The sequence below is a fragment of the Molossus molossus genome, unplaced genomic scaffold (genome assembly GCF_014108415.1).
Source record: "Molossus molossus isolate mMolMol1 unplaced genomic scaffold, mMolMol1.p scaffold_m16_p_8, whole genome shotgun sequence".
NCBI lineage: Eukaryota > Metazoa > Chordata > Mammalia > Chiroptera > Molossidae > Molossus > Molossus molossus.
This window is the reverse complement of record NW_023425402.1, coordinates 101,576,897-101,598,067: the sequence shown is the minus strand read 5'-3', so window position 1 is coordinate 101,598,067 and position 21,171 is coordinate 101,576,897. Positions and strand designations below refer to the sequence as shown.

At 41.5% G+C, this 21,171-nt stretch overlaps 1 protein-coding gene across 1 annotated transcript in view; it reads left to right on the top strand.

Moving 5' to 3' along the window:
• RGS17 (regulator of G protein signaling 17) overlaps nucleotides 1-21,171 on the top strand; it is a 97,489-nt gene that overhangs the window by 56,823 nt on the left and 19,495 nt on the right. The window contains exons 2-3 of the mRNA XM_036249002.1: nucleotides 468-611; nucleotides 19,016-19,105. Of these exons, the coding sequence (XP_036104895.1) occupies nucleotides 493-611; nucleotides 19,016-19,105 (209 nt within the window). The 5' untranslated portion in view covers nucleotides 468-492. The remainder of the gene's footprint in view (nucleotides 1-467; nucleotides 612-19,015; nucleotides 19,106-21,171) is intronic.

The following is a 21,171-nucleotide window of genomic DNA, read 5'->3' as shown; positions in this document are numbered from 1 at the left end:
ACTTGATCTTCCTCACGATGTTATATAAGTCAAAACATTGCAACAATGATTTATGAAGCTCAATTAACCTCACTGTAAACATCAGCGGAGAAACCAGAAATACACGCCCCCTATAATATTCAAAGGTGTTCATAAAGGAAAACAGATGTAATCATTGAACAAAGAAGGAAGTTAAAAATAAATTTTCAGACCTTATATTTACCTTACCAACTGATTTTGATCATGTGGCAATATTGTTACTAGAATTTTATGCAGCAGATAATGATAGAACTTTGTCCCCAAAAGCTTTTAGGAGATTCTCCTAAAAACATTTCTGGAGAATTTTTAATTTGATGGCCAGGGCCTGTTTGTTTTAGCTTTTCTAAAGTATCTTCCTGCCACCACCCTTTAACAAGTTTCAGCACAGGCAACTTATATTTACTGTGATTTTTTTTTTTTCATACCTTATGTTTTCTGTCTTCTTCCAGCCAATCCGGTACTGACGTAGCTGAGATGCGGAAAAGGCAGCAATCACCAAATGAAGGAACACCTGCCGCGTCTCAAGCACCTGGAAACCAGAGGCCCAACAACACATGTTGCTTCTGTTGGTGCTGTTGCTGCAGCTGCTCCTGGTACGTCCTGTTATCTGGCAGATACTATGCCTGAGCCGGGCAATAACGAGAGAGTGAACGTTAGGGTCGTGCAAACTTCTGTCTGTCTTTTTCTTCCCTTTTAAAAGTAGGACTTACTGGAGAACAGCATTGGTTTAATGCAAACATTTTCACATGCAAAATTGAGATTAATGGGAATAAAAATTCCAGATGTGGGGAATTTGGATCAGTAGCAATAATTATGATTTGGAGGTAAGGGCTATATCATGGAGCAATATATATTTTTAAAGTTTTGAACCTATTCTAAGACTAATAACAAAGTTATTGAAGCAGAGAATCACAGTTATAATATCATGTTTTAAAAGATGACCTTGATGATAGAGGGGGACAGAAGGGGGAAGGAGGATGTCAATTAGGGAGGAAAAGGAGAAACATCTGTAACAAACAAACGAATGAATGAATAAATAAATAAATAAATAAATAAGATATATATATATATATATATATATATATATATATATTTCCTCAGACTCTACATTTATGACAGTAAAGAATGAAAAACTATTTTATATCATGTTTTCCTTCATTCATGCTTCTTCAAGATCTGGGTAAAAGTAAGGTTATGGTTCTATATTTATTTAACAATAAACAGTATCCTCCAGTGTTACAGAAGGTGCAAGAGCATCCATGTCTGGTAGTATTGAATATACTACTCAGTGTTCTGTTTTAGTTATATGCTATTTCATAGGGTGTTGAAGGTTCACTTACAGAGTCAGAAAACTGTGAGTCAGGGTGGCAACCTCAGCCAGAGTCCTGACAGAGGCAGAAAAGAAGTGTCACAGACTCATGCTGACAGATCTAAAGGCCAGGGGCTATGATGGGTATGAAGGCCAAGTCAGTTAATTAAAAACTCTGAACTCCGAGCCAGAGAATCTGCTTTCCATTGCGATTTTATCACGGACAGGCTCCGTGACATTAAAGTTGTAATCTCTGTTTTTTGGCTTGCACGTTGGCAAAATGATGAAGAGTTACACAAGTGGATTCCCAAGGTCCTGTCTAGTGCTAAATGCTCACGATTCGGGCACTTCTGAAAACCAGCTCCAGATGCAGATTCCCAAAGTGCCTTCAAATAAAAAAAGCAGCAAGACCCAGAGTCCAAATATATGCAGATGAGATTTCTCAGGGGGATGTTAGACTGATGGAACTTTCCATAGAACCGTAAATTTCAGAGTCTTCTAAGATCCAGTGGATCTTCTGGGTTAGCAGTGGTTTCCTGACTCCCTGACTTATTTCAGAACCCTAGAGAAAGGACCAGATGCTTGTATATCTCCACAGTTTCCCAACAGGCATTAAGGTGATTTTATGATACAGTGGCATGATGTTCTATTGTGGCCAAAATAGAAGGTGAAATGTGTACTGGTACAGTGGTAAACTTGGTGTTGAACAAGCTCTGAGCATCTACCAAACCTCATTTCCAGAAAACCATCAGTTATTGTTGTAACTTGGAATATTTAAAGGAGTTTTCATAAGTATCAAAATTGTCTCCCTGATGATGATTCTGTGTTAGGGAAAGTCATACATGATTCCTTTCTTTCATTCTTAAGGCTTCACTCTTTCAGATTGAGGGACTAGAGTGCTAGACGGGGGAAATATTTCCATAAAATCGTGCGGTTTTATTTTCTGTATCACTCCTAAAGAGATCATCCAGCTCTGGTCTTAACCCACGAAATGCAGTGGATGATGGTGCAAATGAGATTCAATATGGTGCCTCTGAGGCTGAACTGCCTGGGTTCAAAACCCGTCCTCATCCATCACTATCTGCTTGACCTTCAGCAAGTTCCTTAACGTCCTCAGATTCCTTATCTGCAAATGACAGTAATAAGAATCCCTACCTCATAAGGTTCCTGTAAAAATTAAATGAAATAAAACACAGATGAGCTGAGCACACTGCCTGACACATTTCAGGGAGCATTTCCTAAGAGTTAGCTCAGTGGGCTACTGAACACTTCATATTGGAAAAATAAAATCTCTTTAAAGAGGAGCTGGTTTGAAATAATGCATGTTGAAAATCAGCCTGTGGTTATAATGCAAACAAACAAACAAAAATGTGTTGGAAAGGAAAGCTATTTTATTTAAATTGTATGTAAAACATCTCAAATTGTTTCACGGTGCTGAGAATTATACTGTTCCCATTTGCCCCATCCCATGTTCCAGTCCTCAGTGTATGACTCTATTTACCTGCCAAATTTAATTCTGAATCACTTCAGGATTAAAACACCCAAACAGACAGAGTACTGAGGATTCATTCTGCTATATTTGTTTGCTGTCAAACAGATATTTAGCCAAACTTGCTTTTATTAACTCTTTTTCTAAAATATGTTGTTATTGATTTTTTAAAGAGAGAGGAAGGTAAAGGGAAAGAGAAACATTGATCAGCTGCCTCCCTCATGCTTCCTATTGGGGATCTAGTCTGCAACCCAGGCATGTGCCCCGACCAGGAATTGAACCTGGACCTCTCAGTCCATGGGACAACGCTCAATCCACTGAGCCACACCAGCTAGGCTCATTAATTCTTAATGTGCACAGTAAATAACAAAATATTCAACATGAGCTCATGAGCATCAGATTGCCACAGAACACAGACTACAGATCTAGAACAGCTTTTGAAAACTGCTTTAACTCTGTGTACCTCCAGGATGACATGTATTTGGACCCAGACACATGGTGCCTTAGATGAGTGTTCTATTAGTTCTAGAGCAGTGGTTCTCAACCTGGGGGTCGCAACCCCTTTGGGGGTCGAACAACCCTTTCACAGGGGTCGTTTAAGACCACCGGAAAACACATATTTCCGATGGCAACTCATAACAGTAGCAAAATTACAGTTATGAAGTAGCAACAAAAATAATTTTATGGTTGCAGGTCACCACAACATGAGGAACTGTATTAAAGGGTCACGGCATTAGGAAGGTTGAGAACCACCTTAAATTTTAAAGGGATATTGGATCAAAAAAATAAGCCCTAATAACCAAAGCAACAAAAAAAGACATTAGCAAGAACTGTGTTTGTAACAATGTGTCATGGGTGCCTGAGTCTAGGTTATAAAATGCACAATCTATAAATTTACAAGTCTTCTATATATGATAAATAGAGGTAATTTCTACCGTAAACAGCTTGATGAAGAAATGGAAGTTAAACTGTCTTGAACTACGGATGTTATCTCATTGCAAATGGAAATGTCCTTGACACATACATTTTTAAAATACAATATCTGTACTTTGAGTTTAGGAAAAAAAACTTGTAAAGGCTTATTAGAGTGAGAAAAGAAAAAAAAGGAAAGAAAGAAATGCTCCAAGTTTTTCAGAATAGGTCAAAGGAGCAGAACAAGAAGAAACACTGAAAAAATGTAATTTAGGGACAAGGCAAAGTTAGAAATCAAAATATGAGTAACTGTCATTTGTAAATAGAAGCAGTTGTCACGTAGCTGATTTTACCTCCTTTTAAGGAAATAGAGTACTAGGAAAATAAATGTCTACATCTAGTAATAAATATAAATACCCCTTGCCTGGCCGGTGTGGCTCCGTGAGCCTCATCCCATGGACTGAGAAGTCCTGTTCTATTCCCGGTCAGGGCACATGCCCGGGTTGTGGGCTTGATCCCCAGTAGGGGGCGTGCGGGAGGCAGCTGATCCACGTTTCTCTCTCACTTGGATGTTTCTATCTCTTCCTCTCCCTTCTCCTCTCTCTAAAAAAATCAATAAAACATACTTTAATTATAAATACTTCATCCTAACCTCACATGTTATGGATTTTTTTAAACAATACAGCATTTCCCTCAAATGTGCATATCTCATTTACATTTCATTGTCAACTACTCTCTTCTTTTTAAATGTATTCCTGTCTTAAAAATTAGCACTACGATGTATTGGGGGGGGGGCAGCGGTTGTGGTACAAAGAGAGGGAGTAACTGCTGAATATTTCCAGTTTCCTTCAAAAATCTAAAAAGTTTGGATTTTGTGCACGATGACTAATTAAGCTGGCCTGCTCTGTGTGCTGTCAGGGAGCCACTCCCCCCCCCCCCCCCCCCAGGTCAGTCTGTCTGTCTCCCTTTTCTCTTCGCAGCCCTCCACTTCAGGAAGAGAAAGCAAGGGAGTGAGGCTTAGACCATTTAACCTGTGTTACATGCATGAGTCATGGAAGCCTGAGTCTTGGCCAGACAGTGAAGTCTCTACATTTGTACATTCTATACACCGACCAGGAGAACCTGTGTACAGGTTCAAGGTCCTGCAGACTTACTGTTTCTCTTTTATCAGGATTCACACAAAATGACCTCCCTCGTCAGCTAGTTAACTCTCTTCCCCCTTCTTTATGAAGACGGAAACTTTGAAGGATGAGGGACTCCTCACAAAACTGCCATCACCAGGACAGTTTGCATGGCTGAGGCCACTCAGATGGTCACACCAGAGACAACAGGCGGAAAAGTAACTTGCAAATTAGAAACTGCTGTGTCCTCCACAAGAGGGGCCTCAGGAAGGAGATGAGAGATGGATCTTTCAAAATCCATTTCGAGCTTAATGCTATTTTCCAAATTGTCCCTGGACCCTCTCCTAACATCAGAGGTTCTATTAAAGTAAACCAGACTGGCCCTGGCCAGTTTGGCTCAGCGGTTGGAGCGTCGGCCTGTGGTCCAGAGAGACCGGGTTCGGTTCCCGCTAAGGGCACGTACCTCGGTTGCTGTTTGTCCCCGGCCCTGGTTGGTCGTGCGGGTGGCAGCCACTTGATGTGTCCCTTTCACATCGATGTTTCTCTCTCTCTCTCCCTTCCTCTCTCTCCCTCCCACTCTATCTGAACAAAAAATCGAAAAATGTCCTCGGGTGAGGATAAAAAAATAAATAAATAAATAAATAAATAAATAAATAAATAAATAAATAAAGTAAACCAGACTGTTTTTTTCCCAAATGAAGTCTTTAGGTGCTCATCCATCCCTGTTTTAATTCCTATTATCCCTAATGGTATCCTACCAAGCCAGACAGACTTCCATGTTTAGTCATAAGAAATTAGAACTCCAGAGACTTCAGCTATCATTGCCCCAAAATGTTCCCACTGACGACTCATGCTGCCTCCTGGTGGTGAGGGGAAGGTTCTCAGGGAGTGGGGGGTCCCCATATTCAGTTTGGCTGACTACTGTCCCAGGCTCCCCTCTTGCAGTTTCCAATGGAATTGTTCTGTCTATAGCTTTTTTTTTCTTCCCCATATTAGACATAGCTATGAGCTTTTGTTAGGGGGAAAAAAGACCCTTGCTGAAAAATTTATTTGGAAAATGCTGTGTCTGGTTTCATAGAGGACAGAGGCCTGCCTCCTGTCACCACGCCTGTTCGCACGAGAAGTGGCACTCAACTGTGATTCCCTAATATCCAGTCCCTTGTTCTGTCCACTTTAAGGTGACACTTTCAGACTTTTCCTTTCCAGACTTGATATGAGCCATTTCCAAAGCTGCTTCTTTGCAAACTCTTCAAGAATTACATCAAATACAACTTTTCCATCGAATTCACAACCTCATGCGCTAGGATATCTTGTCTACAGTATTTGGCCCAAATCACATATCCTTCGTTCTTCTCAGGAGAAATTGGTCACAGACTGAATTTAGTAAATTATCCCTGTGAAAGCTAAAACCGCCTCCCTTTTGAACACATTGGTTCCCAGAGTTCCCAGACCATGGGTAGATCTGACTAAACGTTAAACATTCATAAACATGCTTTGGGTTGCCCCCTCTCTCCATTTTTAACAATCACCACAGCCTCTATAATTTAAAACTGTAAAAATAAGGTCCTATTTTATCCTCTGACGCTGTCACATTGCAGCTCTCTGCCAATGGAAACACTAAGATGCATGCTTTAAAAGCCAAAGGATATTTTTTGAAAGGAAAAACAAATCCACGTCTGCTCCATGGTAAAGAAACCACCCTCTGGAAATAAATCTGCTCACACAGGCAAGATGAGTCATTGCATGTGAGGCACCAGTGAATACCGAGTCTCCCTATACCTGTTGTCCTCCGAAACCTGGTTCATCACACGTGGGAATATACATGATCTGCGTAGGACTTCCGAAGTCCTTGTGGCCAGATCATCATAAATACCATTCACAGAGAATTCTGCAGTTTTGAACCTCTATCTTGCATGGCATAGATAAATTCTCTCAATAGCTTTTTTATATATATGTATATATTTATGTGTATATATATATGTATATATATTTTTTTTCTTTATTGATTTTAGAGAGAGAGGGAGGAAGAGGGAAAGAGAGACAGAAACATTGAAGAGAGAGAGAACATCGACTGGCCGCCTCCTGCATACCACACATTGGGGATTGGGCCCACAACCTAGGCATGTGCCCTGACCAGGAATTGAACCGGTGACTTCTTGGTGTATGAGTTGATGCTCAGCCACTGAGCCACACCAGCCAGGCTCAATAGCTTCTTTTTAAAATTTCTATGTACTGATTTTTAGAGAGAGAAAGAGAGAGAGAAACATCAATTTGTTGTTATTTATGCATTCATTAATTGATTCTTGTATGTGCCCTGACTGGGGATCGAGCCCACAACCTTGGTGTATCGCAACAATGCTCTAACCAACTGAGTTACCTGGCCAGGGCTCCTCGATAGTTTCTATAACTTACACAATAAAAGTTATTATTTTTTAAATTATTATTTGTTTTATCCACACTAGAGGACATTTTTGTATTTATCATCAGATAGAGTGGGAGGGAGAGAGGAAGGAAGAGAGAGAGAGAAACATTGATGTGAGAGAGACACATCGAGTGGTTGCCACCCACACGACCCAAACCGGGGCCAGGGACAAACCGCAACCGAGGTACTTGCCCTTAGCGGGAACTGAACCTGGGACTCTCCGGTCTGCGGGCTGACGCTCTAACCGCTGAGCCAAACCAGCCAGGGCCAATCAAAGTCATTTTTTAAACTTGTTTCACCATTGCATAGATAAAGTTCCTCAATAGTTTCTATAACTCACACAAAGACATGTACCTACATGAACCCAGGTTTCCCAGGCCACATGCACAAAATCAGGAAGTGAACATTAGGACTATGCATTTGTTAATTCACCAGTTACAATTTATTGTTGCCTGGTACTGTTGTATTTCATTAACTTTCACCAGATTCTCCCTGCCTCTACCTAGACAGGGAACAAATTCTCAATCAGCAGTGGAATATTGACATGGATATTGGGTATTACTCCCCAGGTCATCCTCCAGAAAAAGCTTGGTATTCAGGCTGCCTCTGCCAAGTCTTTGTTACATATGATCAGAAGGCTATCTGTTGGAAAACTGCCAGAATTAGACCTCCTTGACCATTTTCCATTGACGACATACCACTGGTACTCATATATATGGCAAGAAAAGTACTGGAGAGATTACAGATTCAAGAAAAACTGAGCGTGTGTCGTCAAGAATTTGCAGAAGGTGAGAAAGAGGAGGGGAAGATAACTCCACGTTGCTTGCTCGAGTGACCAGGTTAACAGTGGCTCCAGCAAATGGGAAAACACAAGACTAGGAGGTTGTTTAGCATGAGCTATGAACCGGGCTTGCTCTGTTGAGGTACCCAAGAGTCAGTCGTGGAAATGAATTTGAAGCTCACAGGGCAAGTTTCGATTAGAGGTCACAGTCTGGGAGCCATTATTCCGCAGTGTACAGGAGGTGAGATCGATGGCCCAGAGTGGAGAGCTAGACTAAAGCTCTAGGTGACAGCATTATTGAAAGAGAAAACGGTGGACACTCTGCAAACACAGAACGCAGGGGAGAGACAGTCTGAGCAGTGACACACCAGCACAGTATCCGAGTCTAGTTTCACGAAGACGGGAACGGCCGGTTGCAGATACACCAGGGAGGCCCAGTGGGTTGAGAACTGTACACCTCTCATCTGGCCAGCTGGGAGGTTCTCAGTGAACTGGCTGAGAAGCCTCTTCTTCCCATATATAGGGAGGAAGAATTTAGAGAGAAGAGCTGCCAACAGAGAAAACGAGTGTGCCCCTTATCACAGCTCTGAAGACACCCTGACCTTTCAGGATGAAGGTTCAATTTGGGGAAACCTGGAGTTCCCGTCTGGATCTCATCAAATGAATCCAATTTTTAAAACAATATGAAATTCGGTTCTTCCAAATCCAGACCAAATTTTAGTAGCTATCTGGACGGTATTTAAGAACTTCTCCCCATCCTCTCTGAATTAATAGTGACACAAAAAAATGAAACTATGACATTTTGCTACCCCACCCTATCTATAAAATGCCACCGTTGTACTATCTGGTGGAAGTAAGTTCTAGCATTTAATTGTGTCCCTGTCGTCAAAACTCTTCATTATTTGTTTGGACCTAGCTTACTCTTCCATGGTGCAAGCATGGTAGACCCGCTGAAATATGCCGGCTATTTTAGGACACCACTCAAGAATTTTTTGGTTTTTGTCAGACAAGACAATAAAACCCACTTCTTTTGAATATGGAGTTGATGTTGAATAATTCTGCTTCATTGGGTTTTAAAAATATTATAATATCTGGTGCTGTAAAGTTCATATCTTTGTTCAAGCTATCAATATACTATAATTAAGGTATATGTCATGTCCAGCAATGTGGGTTCCTAAGTAGAGTAATGTTTTTGTCATTACTACTCTTTGTAGAAAGCAATATCGATTATATAAAAGTACAGAGCCATTTTCATTAACCCACCTTACAAGTGATAGTGTAATGATAACTCCATGTGATTCATTCTAAATAGATGTAGTCTTGCCCCACTGGTGTGGCTCAGTGGTTGAGTATCGACCTATGCACCAAGAGGTCGCCGGTTTGATTCCCAGTCAGGGCACATGCCCAGGTTGTGGGCCAAATCCCCAGTGGGGGGCATGCAGGAGGCAGCTAATCAATGTTCTCTCTCATCGATGTTTCTCTCTCTCTCTCTCCCCCTCTCCCTCTCTTTCTCTAAAATCAATAAAGAAAAGAAAATCTAAATAGATGTAGTCTTGCCATATTAAAGATTACACACATAAATTCTGGTAACACGTCTTCCTCATGTGAAGCCTATTTTGAACAGGCAGCGAGGGGCAGGGAAGATACATGGCACTGGAATTAGACAGACCTGGATGCATCCCAGTTTCGTGATGTATGACTGTGAAACCTTAATCTCTCTGAGCCTCGGTTTCTTCACTTGTAAGATGTGATTAAGAACATATATAAATTGGCCCTGGTTGGTTTGGCTCAGCGGTTAGAGCGTCGGTCTGAGGTCCAGAGAGACCCGGGTTCAGTTGCCGCTAAGGGCACATACCTCGGTTGCAGTTTGTCCCCGGCCCTGGTTGGGTCGTGCGGGAGGCAGCCACTCGATGTGTCCCTTTCACGTCGATGTTTCTCTCTTTCTCTCTCCCTCCCACTCTATCTGAACAAAAAATGGAAAAATGTCCTCGGGTGAGGATTAAAAAAAAAAATCGAAAAAAATAACGTATATAAATTGTACATTGTAGGGGCCCCTGAATAAGCCTGTATTGATAGGTATTATTTCTGATGCCGTCTTACATCTCAGGCTGAAAGGAAATGACCAGACTTTGTAGGGTCTGAACACTGTATGCTTAGAATGTTCTGTTTACAGGCTGTCAGCGAAGGTAACAGAAACTATTTTTGCATTCTGTACCCCCTAGCCCTTTGTCCCCAACTCTCACGTTAATGATCACAGGTGTCACTAAACACGCTCAGAGCCTGCACCACAGGGCCACAGGACCCCCAGTGTTGTAAGCTCATTAGATCTGGGGTCCAGTTTTCCAGGATCATTGCCCTCATGCACACGCATATTCACACACACAGTGACTGGAGATACCTGGGGAGGAATGAATGGCTGGACTAATAAGTGACCCTCGCCTCTGTCAGATGTTTTTGTGAGTGTCAACTACTACGGGTCTAATTTTTCATTCAGGTTCTTATGACAAGGACACATGTTAACTAAAACCAGAAGCTTGAGCTTCAGCTTCACGGATGCATTAAAAGACTTGGATGATTGCGTACCATTTTCATAATCATGACTACTAACTAAATAGACATCCATTTGGCGCCATTCTCATCCAAGATCTTTGCTTTCCCACAAAAGCGTCCTCTAACTTAATTATGTCCTACAGGGAAAGTTACAAAGGGTTGAAGGAAGAGCTTAATATAGTATTTCAATCAAACTGATCATTGAAGTAGAAGATTCTGATGATGGTGTATGTTATATAACGTGCATCTAAATATTCAGTCCTGTGATTCTCTTGATTTTAAGAGTGGGGGAACCCTGTTTATTTTAAGAAGCTTTAGTTATTTAACAAAACACTGTGGATCCAGATTTTGATCATATAATAACTTGAATGCAGTTGGCATTCTAAATCTAATGAATGTATCAATGAACCTAAAATATGCGGCTTGGAGTTTAAACATTTACTATCAATAGAAGAAGGGGATTTTTGCAATCCAACTTTTCAGACAGAGGCATGTATGTATAAAAGAAAATTGGTGGCAAAGAGAGAGTATGAGAAGATGAAGAGATTTCTCTTCGGTTTTATACATCAACAAAGAAATTTACATTTACATACAACCTGGAGAGCATTAGGCTAAGTGAAATAAGCCAGTCAGAGAAAGACAAGAACCATATGATTTCACGCATATGTGGAATCTAATGAACAAAATAAACTAACAAAACAGTAGAAACAGATTTATAGATACAGAGAACAGACTGACAGCTGTTAAAGGGGGTGACGATTAGGGGGCGAGGTGAAAAAAATGAAGGGATTAAGGGGGGAAAAACCTCAGACACAGACAATAGCTTGGTGATGGCCAGAGGGAAGAGGGTGGGGAGATAGAAGAGGGTGAAGGGGGGTAAATGGTGATGGAAGGAGACTTGACTTGGGGTGACGAACACACAATACGATATACAGATGATGTATTATAGAAGTGTACCCCTGAGCCCGACATAATTTTATTAACCAAGGTCACTTCAATACATTCTATAAAAAAGTAAAAAACAAACAAAAACATTTACTTACAACCAAACTGGAATTGAAACGTTTTTTAAAAAAAACATTTTAAGTAAAACAAGTATTTTTCTGCCTGTTGGTAGTTAAAATTTTTTTCAAATTAATTTGCTCTAAGAATGTGTGGCCTAAGTTCCATATTACTCAGCAGGAGACATTAGAATTCAAAACAATTTCTTGTTGGGATTTTATAGGATTTTTAGGATTATGCCTGCCTTTTTAAAAAAGCAGAAGTATTATTCTTAAATCAAATGATTTGGGGCTGGGGAGTATCCAAAACATTTTCTAAATACCAAAAAGGGAAATGGGTGTCATTACACACACCTCTCAGGATTAAATTTATCTCCTTTGAGTTTGTTTCACTCTCAGAAAAATTGAATGACTTTTTTCAAATGCCTTAAAAACATACAATTATCAAAACTCCACACATATGAGAATAGAACTTTTCCCCCCAAATAAGGATAATTAATTATTCCCAGAAAAACTTTTCAGTTTTATTCTAAGTGAAACATTCTATCTATAAAGGCAACACAGCCATCTAGTGGATAGATTTTTTAAATCATGGATTATTTAATGTAGGAGTTTATGAAATAAAAGCTTAAGCCAAATGAAATAGTTGTTTTATGATGTATGACCCATATTCTGAACAGTAGGTAAATTATTTATTAATAGGGCAATTTTTCAGACAAGTATTGTGTTACATTTCTGGACAAATCTCTTTCTAACCACTATTTTCACCTCCACATACTTCATTCCAAAACCAAGTTTTGCCAAAATGTACACATGAAAGAGAAGAGGTTCAATCGTAGGTTTGACGCGACCTGTGCTTTGTCATGTCTGAAGTTATGGGCGGTGTATGTTGACTGCCCCACCTTCCAGGGCCTTCTTTCCTGCCCTGTGTTGCCTTCTGAGCACCGCATCCGTGCTCTCCTTCCCGCACCCCCTTCTCCCCACAGGTATCTCTACTGATGGGGCAAGCTGTGCTCCCCAGGGCGACTGCAGAGGCGTCGCCTGACCTGCCGTCACAGGTGGCACCCCCTCCTCTTCCTCTTCCGGGCTGTGCTGTCCAAGCCTTGTCCATCGGCCCCTTTCTGGCCATCGCAAGTCTGGGGCACTGAGAGGTGCTCCTCTCCAATATCTATTGTCTACGCAGCCCCCTGGGCAGGAGCTCCTACAGGGGTGGCTGGGATAATGCCAACAGAGGGGCGTTTGCACTCAGTGCACTGGACTGTGGTGGGAGGTTTACCCTTTCCAAACATGTCAGAGCAATCCCTTTTTGTAAATAACCTAAAAGGTGAAGTGCCACAGTTAACTGTTGATGTAAAGGGAAGCAGCTTCGGGCCGCAAATGCAACCACGAGACAAGAAGTCGGAAGACATGAGTGTCAGTGCCAACCCCGCGCGTGGGAGTTGTGGGCATCGCGTAAGCCGGATTGTTTCCTATGGAATAAAATGGGAATGAACAACACGTCCCTGCTTGACTGACAGGACTGTTGTGACAAAGCAGCAGCAAGGTCGGTGAGGAGGGGTTTTATAATAACGGCAGGTCTGGGTCTATTTCCTTAGGTGGAGGTGAGCTCTTCGGTAAAATGGGAACTGTCATTTTAATACGCAACCAGTTGGCCCTCCAGTTTAATTAAGCGTGTGTAATCATTTGCCTTTTTGTCACAGTTTTTGGTCTTGGGCTTTCTAACCTTGTGCACTAAGTCACTACCATTGTCCTTATTATCAATGAGGAAAATAAAGCACGGAGAGCCAAAATCATCCTAGAGGAAACATGTTCTAGATTTGAAGTTCCTCCTTGTGTCTCTGGCCCATTACATAAGCACGCCTCACTGCCTATTCTAATGTATTGCTTGCACCCCAAAACGTCTGATCTTTGCACTCTCCTACACTTATATCAGGCCTTTGTACAGCTCCCAGCCTCCATACGTCTTCCCCCCTCTACTTGGAATCCCCTTTGTCCAAGTCTGCATCTGGCCAACACCTGCTCATTTCCAATCCCGTGTAATCATTACCTCCTCTGGGAAGCCTCTCCCAGTTCTCTCATGCAAAATTGTAGCTGCTGCGCCCGTGTCTACCAAACACCGTCTGGGTACCTCTGCTTCAGCTCTCATTGCGATGCCACGTGATGCTTTCCCACCTGCCAGCGCGCCTGGTCAGACTCCTGTCTTATTGGTTTGTTTTAAAGTTAACTTTATTGTTGGAAGTATGACAGATTTCCCGCTCCCCTTTTTCCCCCATTGACCTCCTCCACCCTGCTTCTGCCCCAGCCCAGTAGTGTGGTGACCACACTACTATGTGTCTGTTGGTTATGCGTATAAGTTCTTTGATTTATCTCTTCCTTTCCCCCTCCCCCCTTCCCTCTGGGGTTCCTCAGTCTGTTCCTTGCTTCCTTGTCTCTGGATCCGTTTTGTTCATCATTTTATCTTGTTCATCATTTTATTAGATTTCACATATAAGTGAGATCATGTAATACTTGTCTTTCTCTAACTGGCTTATTTTTTTTTTTTATCCTCACCCGAGGACATTTTTGCATTTATCTTCAGATAGAGCGGGAGGGAGAGAGGGAGAGAGAGAGAGGGAGAGAGAGAGAGAGAGAGAGAGAGAGAGAGAGAGAGGTGAGAGAGACAATGGTTGCCACCAGTCTCTGGTTGCCACCCACACAACCCCAGCTGGGGCTGGGAATGAACCGCAACTGAGGTACATGCCCTTAGCGGGAACCGAATCCGGGTCTCTGGTCTGCGAGCCGATGCTGAGCAAAACCAGCCAGGGCTGACTGGCTTATTTTGCTTAGCCAACAGAAAGAGAGAGAAAGAGAGAGTTTGATGTTTCATTTAATTTTGCATTTATTGGTTGCTTCTTGTTTGGGCCCTTACTGGAGATCGAACCTTGGTATATTGGGATGATACTCTAACCAACTGAGCTAGCTGGCCAGGGCCTCTTTGATCTTGAATGTCCAGCCCAGGCAATGTTGCATCAACCAGGTGTCTCAGACATATTTATGCATTGCTTTTGACTACTACATAAAGTTGTATTATTTTACCATAATATTTTAACTGAGGAAAATGCAACATTTAAAGAATAACCTACCAGTTCTTTTCCAGAACCTGGAGGGTGTTGATTCCATTTTTGTACTGGGAAATTTGAGGTAGACTGTTAACAAGGAAAAACTAATATCACGATGTGAGAAGACTAAAATATTGAATTGTGTCTGCCTTACCAATGACAGTGGTTCTTTCTTGAACCTTGATGTTATACTGCATTAAATTTAAGCATCTTATTGATTTCACAGCTGAGTTTTTGTATAAATATGTAGTTTTGTGCTCAGCCTCTATCTCAGAGTTCCCATGGCTACTGCAATCATTTCAAGGGTTCTCCCTAAGAACCAATTTTTTCTTGCAAAAGTGGACTGTCTTCCAAAATAGGCCCCCCACATACCCCTGATGACAAGTCAGTAGGTGAGCTCTATAATGGGCAGCCAGTGGTGTAATCCTCACCACTATCCAAACTCCCCTGAAACCAACAAACAAACAAATCCATCACACACAAAGTAGGCATTATTTCTTTATTTTCTGAAATATACCAAACATATTTGTCCCTTCTCAAAGTCATCATCCTTGAAATGCTATTTTTCCCATATTCAGCCTAGGCTGTTGGGATTTTCTTCCTCAAATATTTAAGCTTTGATCAAGATCCCACCCAGCCCCTGCCGTGAGCATTGTATATGCATTCTGTTCTGTCTGTGGCCTTAGATGTTTAAAAAGTAGAAATGTTCATTTAAAATGCTACAAACACTGTAAAAGTAAAAAGTATATAATGTCTCACATGATCCCTCACTATTTTTAAATTTGATATTTTCCTTTTAGAGCTTTCCTGGAGCACATACAATATTCATATGTTGATCAAAAGGAAAATTATCTTGCAATTTATTGCCTTAAAAAAAAAACACTATATTACTTAGAACAGGAACAAGGGAAATTGGGGACAGACATCAGTCATTGCTAAGGCATCAACGGCAGTCTAGTACCAACTCTCCTATCATTTTCCCCACTTCTTTTCACCTTAAAATGGCATTATCAGTGGTTCTTGATCATTAAAACTTCGAAACTGATTTTTTAGGAACAGTACTAAAGGACAATTGATTAACAAGATACTTGTTGATTGCTAAAGTCCAGTTTATTTGTACAGGACAGTTTTGTGTCCAATATTAAATCAAGAAATGGAGCAAACAGTACCAGTTAAGCACGTATTAAACGTGTCTGTTAAGTCGTTTTAGTACATATGTGTGTCCGTGTTTTACCATCTGTAGAAATGAAAGATATGAACACAACCCAACATTTCAAAATGATCATTCTAATATGGTGGCATTTGGGATGTTTGTAAATATCACAGAAACAGATAGAAGAGCCAGAATTCACGTTCAGAAACTCATCAATCATGCATGTGGATCCCAGATTTGTTGCTCTACAGTAAAGACACAACGGAAAAAAAATTTTTTTTCAAAGATGTTGCATAAAAGGGAGAATTTGTGTGTCAAACCACATTTGTGTGAAAATGTAACAAAAATAAAAAAGTAAATGTATAATTTAATCAGCAAAAGCAAGCTCTTTTTCTAGTCTTTTTATAGCACCTTACTTGTGTGTGTACACACACACACACACACACACACACAAACACACACACATAAGCTCAGTAAAGCTTGGCAGAATGAATGCTGATTTTCTATTTAAATATGATCTTTCTAGAATTTCTCAAAAATTTGCAGATTTTATACATTTGGCATCAATAATTTCTCCCAGGAAATTTCACAGAATAATGTCAACCTCCTCCCACCCACTTTCTCGTAAGTATGGGAAATACATTAAATTCCAGAGACGCACTCTCTTCTAAACACATACCTGACCTAAGCATGTAGCAACACCGAGGACTGAGGTTTCCCGGGCTGCGCACACGTTCACAGTGTCCACACATGGGGCCACAGACAGCTGTGCAGCTCTCCCTGAACCCCACGTCCCTGTGTTCCCCACAGCTACCCGCCATTGAAGGCTCTGCAATCTCTGCTTTCCTGCAGGGCACAAATCAGATTGCTGGGTGTTGGAGCGACCGTCAGCGGTGGTTTCTGCTTCCCAGAATTCTTTGGGCCACACCACTTTTGTGAAGACTTACTCTTTTTTTCTGCATAGTTCTAACCAATAAATCTGCCATTCTCCCTAGAGGGGAGCTTAATTTAATTCACTATTAGTCTTTGATTTTCTTTTTTTTTAAATCCTCACCCAAGGACATTTTTTCCATTTTTTGTTCAGGTAGAGTGGTGGGGAGAGAGAGGAAGAGAGAGAGAGAGAAACATCAATGTGAAAGGGACACATCGAGTGGCTGCCACCCGCACGACTGACCAGGGCCGGGGACAAACTGCAACCGAGGTACATGCCCTTAGCGGGAACCAAACCCAGATTTCTCAGGACTGCAGGCCGATGCTAATCTTTGTTTTTCACTGAAGTGTTTGCTTTTTTGTTTTTACTAAAGAATGCTTTCCAGTTCTTATTGGGTTCGCTTTCCTCCGGGTAGCCCACTTTCTCAACTAAATGTCCCTAGCTAGTCCCACTGTCAGGTGTAGATTGGCCACTCTTCCTTAAATGTTCCCCTTGTTCCGTTCTCCCCATTCTCGCCCTTGCACCGGGGAAGAAAGAATGAATTAAGGAGACATTGCCTCCGCTTCCCAAGCCAGACTTTCCACATTAAGAATGACGGCCTGTTGGAAGCTTTCTCCCACTAAACTCCTTCTTTCCACCATAACCATATTTAATGACCCTTTTCTTCATTCACATAATAAGTAGTTTATTGTATCAGGGCCTATCAGGGAGCATGGTTCATAATAGGCACTCAGTAAAAACAGCAAGGTCATTTGCCAGAATTGGGTTCAAATTCCAGTCCTACCAAATATTTAGTGTCTGACTTTGGGCCAACGTAACACACAGCTTTGCGATTCACTGCTCTTCTGTAAAATGGGGATGGTGATTTTTTTATCTTTATTGTTGAAAGTATTACAGATGTTCCCCTTTTTTCCCCCGTTGACACCCTTCTCCTTGCTCCCTTTCCCCTCCTGCCTTCCTCACACTCTTGTCTGTTTTCATTGGTCATGCATATAAGTTCTTTGGTTTATCTCTTCCCAACCCTCCTCCCCCACCCCATCCCCTTCCCCTCTGAGGCTTGTCAGTCTGTTCCCTATTTCCATGTATCTAGATCTATGTTGATCGCCAGCTTATTTTGTTCATTATATTCCATACAATACATTTTTCAGGTAAAAAGTTTCTGGCACATAATAGGCACTAGAAAATAATAGTTTCCATCTCCCCTTGTTGAAAGAATGAATGGATGAATGAATGAATGAATGAATGAATGAATGAATGAAAAAGATGTTATCTGAACTTCTTTTGCTCTCTGACAGGCTACCATGAAGCCCCTCAGCTTCTACACAGAGGGATCCGTTTTCTAATTCAGTAGTTTGACTTTTCCATGTCACCCTCCCCACCTACTTCTTAGTATCTGCCCATAACCTCCTCATTGTGTCTAGTCCACACCTAGAACGTGGGCACGCCACCCTAAGGCATTGCTGGGTTACAGTGTACCTGATGCAGATAATTCTTGTTCTGCATTATTAAAGCCCATGGCATTATCCTATATCCTGTAATCCTGTAGAATTCCCAAATTTATGTCCCAGAGACAGAGACTCCTCGCACCTAATGTTCTTCTATCCAGAACCTCTCGAGACATTGGAGATTGACTCAATGGGATGGAAGGGCAAAGACAAAGTCAAATATAAATTCAGTAATTCAAACTTGAGTGGGTGGAGAAACAATGGTATAGGTGACAGAAAATCTGGTCTGCAAAGAAGGATGATGTGAATTTCACAAATGCTGTTTTAGATTCTGACACATTGTACCTTTTTAGCTATCAATGAGGCGGGGCAGGGGGGAAATAAATGGAAAACAAACAATGAATAGAACTAACCAAAAGTCAAAATGAAGTTATTCCAAAGAGTAGCATAATAATGTATATCAAATAGTATTGAAGCATATAATCATGTAGGAGTCTTAGGGATTTTAACTAATTTAAATTATGTAAAGATGAAGTCAGAATGTATAAGAGTATCTATTTTTGAGTTCTGATTTACTTTATACTTTTATTAAATAGTGATTCTCTTTGCTTTACTTGACATGGGCTTAACCCACATTTAAAAATGGCATTGCTCTTTTTGTACCCTAAATGTTCTCACATAGCTAGAAATAAAATTCTGCCGTGAAGTCTTTTTTTGCAATTTTTTTTTCTTCTTTCGATAACTGGTTTTCCCTAGACAAAATAAAGTGTTCTGCTACATTCCAGCCTCACTGTTAGGAACGAAGAAAGAGCGGAAACTGCAGAAAGACCCACACATACCACCAAAATGGAGAGTCTCCAGGTCCTGGAGGAAGGGTGAGTGACTCATGTTACAGTTGCATCTTGTATTTATACTCTGCTTACATCTGCTCAGCGCTTGACTCTCAGCTCTTTCTTCCTGTTGCTCCTCAGAATGGTTTTGTGAATTGAATGCATACACAAGCTGGGGGGGGGTCTTATTTTGTGGCTGCAATTGCTTTTCATCAGTTTTTCTATTAGTAATGTTAAGCTTTCAGCTAAAATATTGCCTAACTTTCTCTTTCAAAAATGATTGTTTCATGAACTTACTCCTCCAAGTTGCCATAATTCCTTACTTCCCTTTTCTGAGACTATTTCTTTAAGTTGGTCTCTTTATGTTGGAAAAAATCTAAAACACACACAAAATAGATGTGGGATTACCCAAATCGGTGAGAAAGGTCACCCCGCTGGTTTCTGGTCCCATTCCCATCAGAAGACTCTAACCAGGTATTTTCTCCAAAATGAGAAGTTCAAATGCAGAAATGAATCTATAGAATAAGGTCAAAATACAAGTCGATTTATTGTGTAATTATAGGTGCTTTCTTTTTCTACTTATGAGAAGATTTTAATGTTGATGCTTTGTAGTAATTTTGTCTTCTTTTGAAATTTTTTTAATGAATGAGGAAGTTCAGACATTTTAGAATAGTAAAAATCTATTTAAAACACTTGATCAGGTGTATTTTAACTTGGAAACTTTTTTTTTTTTTTTTATCCTCACCCGAGGACATTTTTCTATTTTTTTTTTTTTTTTTTTTGTTCAGGTAGAGTGGGAGGGAGAGAGAGGAACAGAGAGAAAGAGAAACATCAATGTGAAAGGAACACATCGAGTGGCTGCCACCCGCATGACCAACCAGGGCCGGGGAAAAACTGCAACCGAGGTACGTGCCCTTAGCAGGAACCGAACCCGGGTCTCTCCAGACTGCAGGCCGACGCTCTAACCGCTGAGCCAAACCGGCCAGGGCTAACTTGGAAACTTTTAAGTACACTAATGTATAGAAAAGCAAGATCAACTTAACCGTAAGAATCTCCAATTTGTTTCTTGCACTTCTTTGACGTATAAACAAAGGGAGAATAACTGGTGGTTTCTGCAGGAAAGTAGTCACTGAAAACTTGAATATACAGATGTAAAAAGTCCTCATTGTCATTGTAAGAGTGCTACTGGCCATGGTTCTTTTCTTCTTCTTTTTTTTTAATCCTCACCCAAGGACATTTTTGCATTTATCTTCAGATAGAGTGGAAGGGAGACAGGGAGGAGGAGAGAAAGAGAAACATCAATGTGAGAGAGACACATCTAGTGGTCGCCACCCACAGGACCCCAACCGGGGCTGGGGACAAACTGCAACTGAGGTACACGCCCTTAGTGGGAACCAAACCTGGGGCTCTCTGGTCCAAGGGCCGATGCTCTAACTGCTGAGCCAAACCAGCCAGGGCTCTTCTTGAAGGAAAGATTTCAGTGAAGAGACAAGTGCAGCAAAGCCAGCAAGAATGTATCGTCCTCAGCAAAAACTCGCTTAGGACAGTGCAATGGGGAAGGGCATAGAAGGAGGAACAGGAGAGCCCAAACTGGGCTGCTCAGGCTCACTGGGAAGTCAGAGAACAGGGGGCCTTGGAGACGGGTGCAGGAAGTTTGCCCGGGATGAGCTGCTGCTGCCCATCGCTCCCTTAGCAGCGATTCTCAACCTGGAGGTCACGATCTCTTTGGGGGTCAGACGACCCTTTCACAGGGGTCACTTAAGACACATATCGGAAAACACATATTTCTGATGGTCTTAGGAACCGAGACACGGCTCCTCTGTCTGTCTCCAGGCGGGTCCGCCCACGTGCAGATACGCCACATACAACATGGGGAGCTGTATCAAAGGGTCCGGCATTAGGAAGGCTGAGAACACTGCCTTAGAGGGAAGAAGAGGGGAAGGGAATGAACAGGCCTGCTTCCCTGGGGGAGGGCATGTGCTGGGTCCTCTGTTTGAGGGTATTTATCTTTCTCTTGTAGGTGGGAATCTCAGGGAAGGTCTCAGGGGAGGGTCTCAATGGAATATTCACCAGCTTTTCGGGTGTGCTCTTTCAGGGTCAGTGGCTTCAGG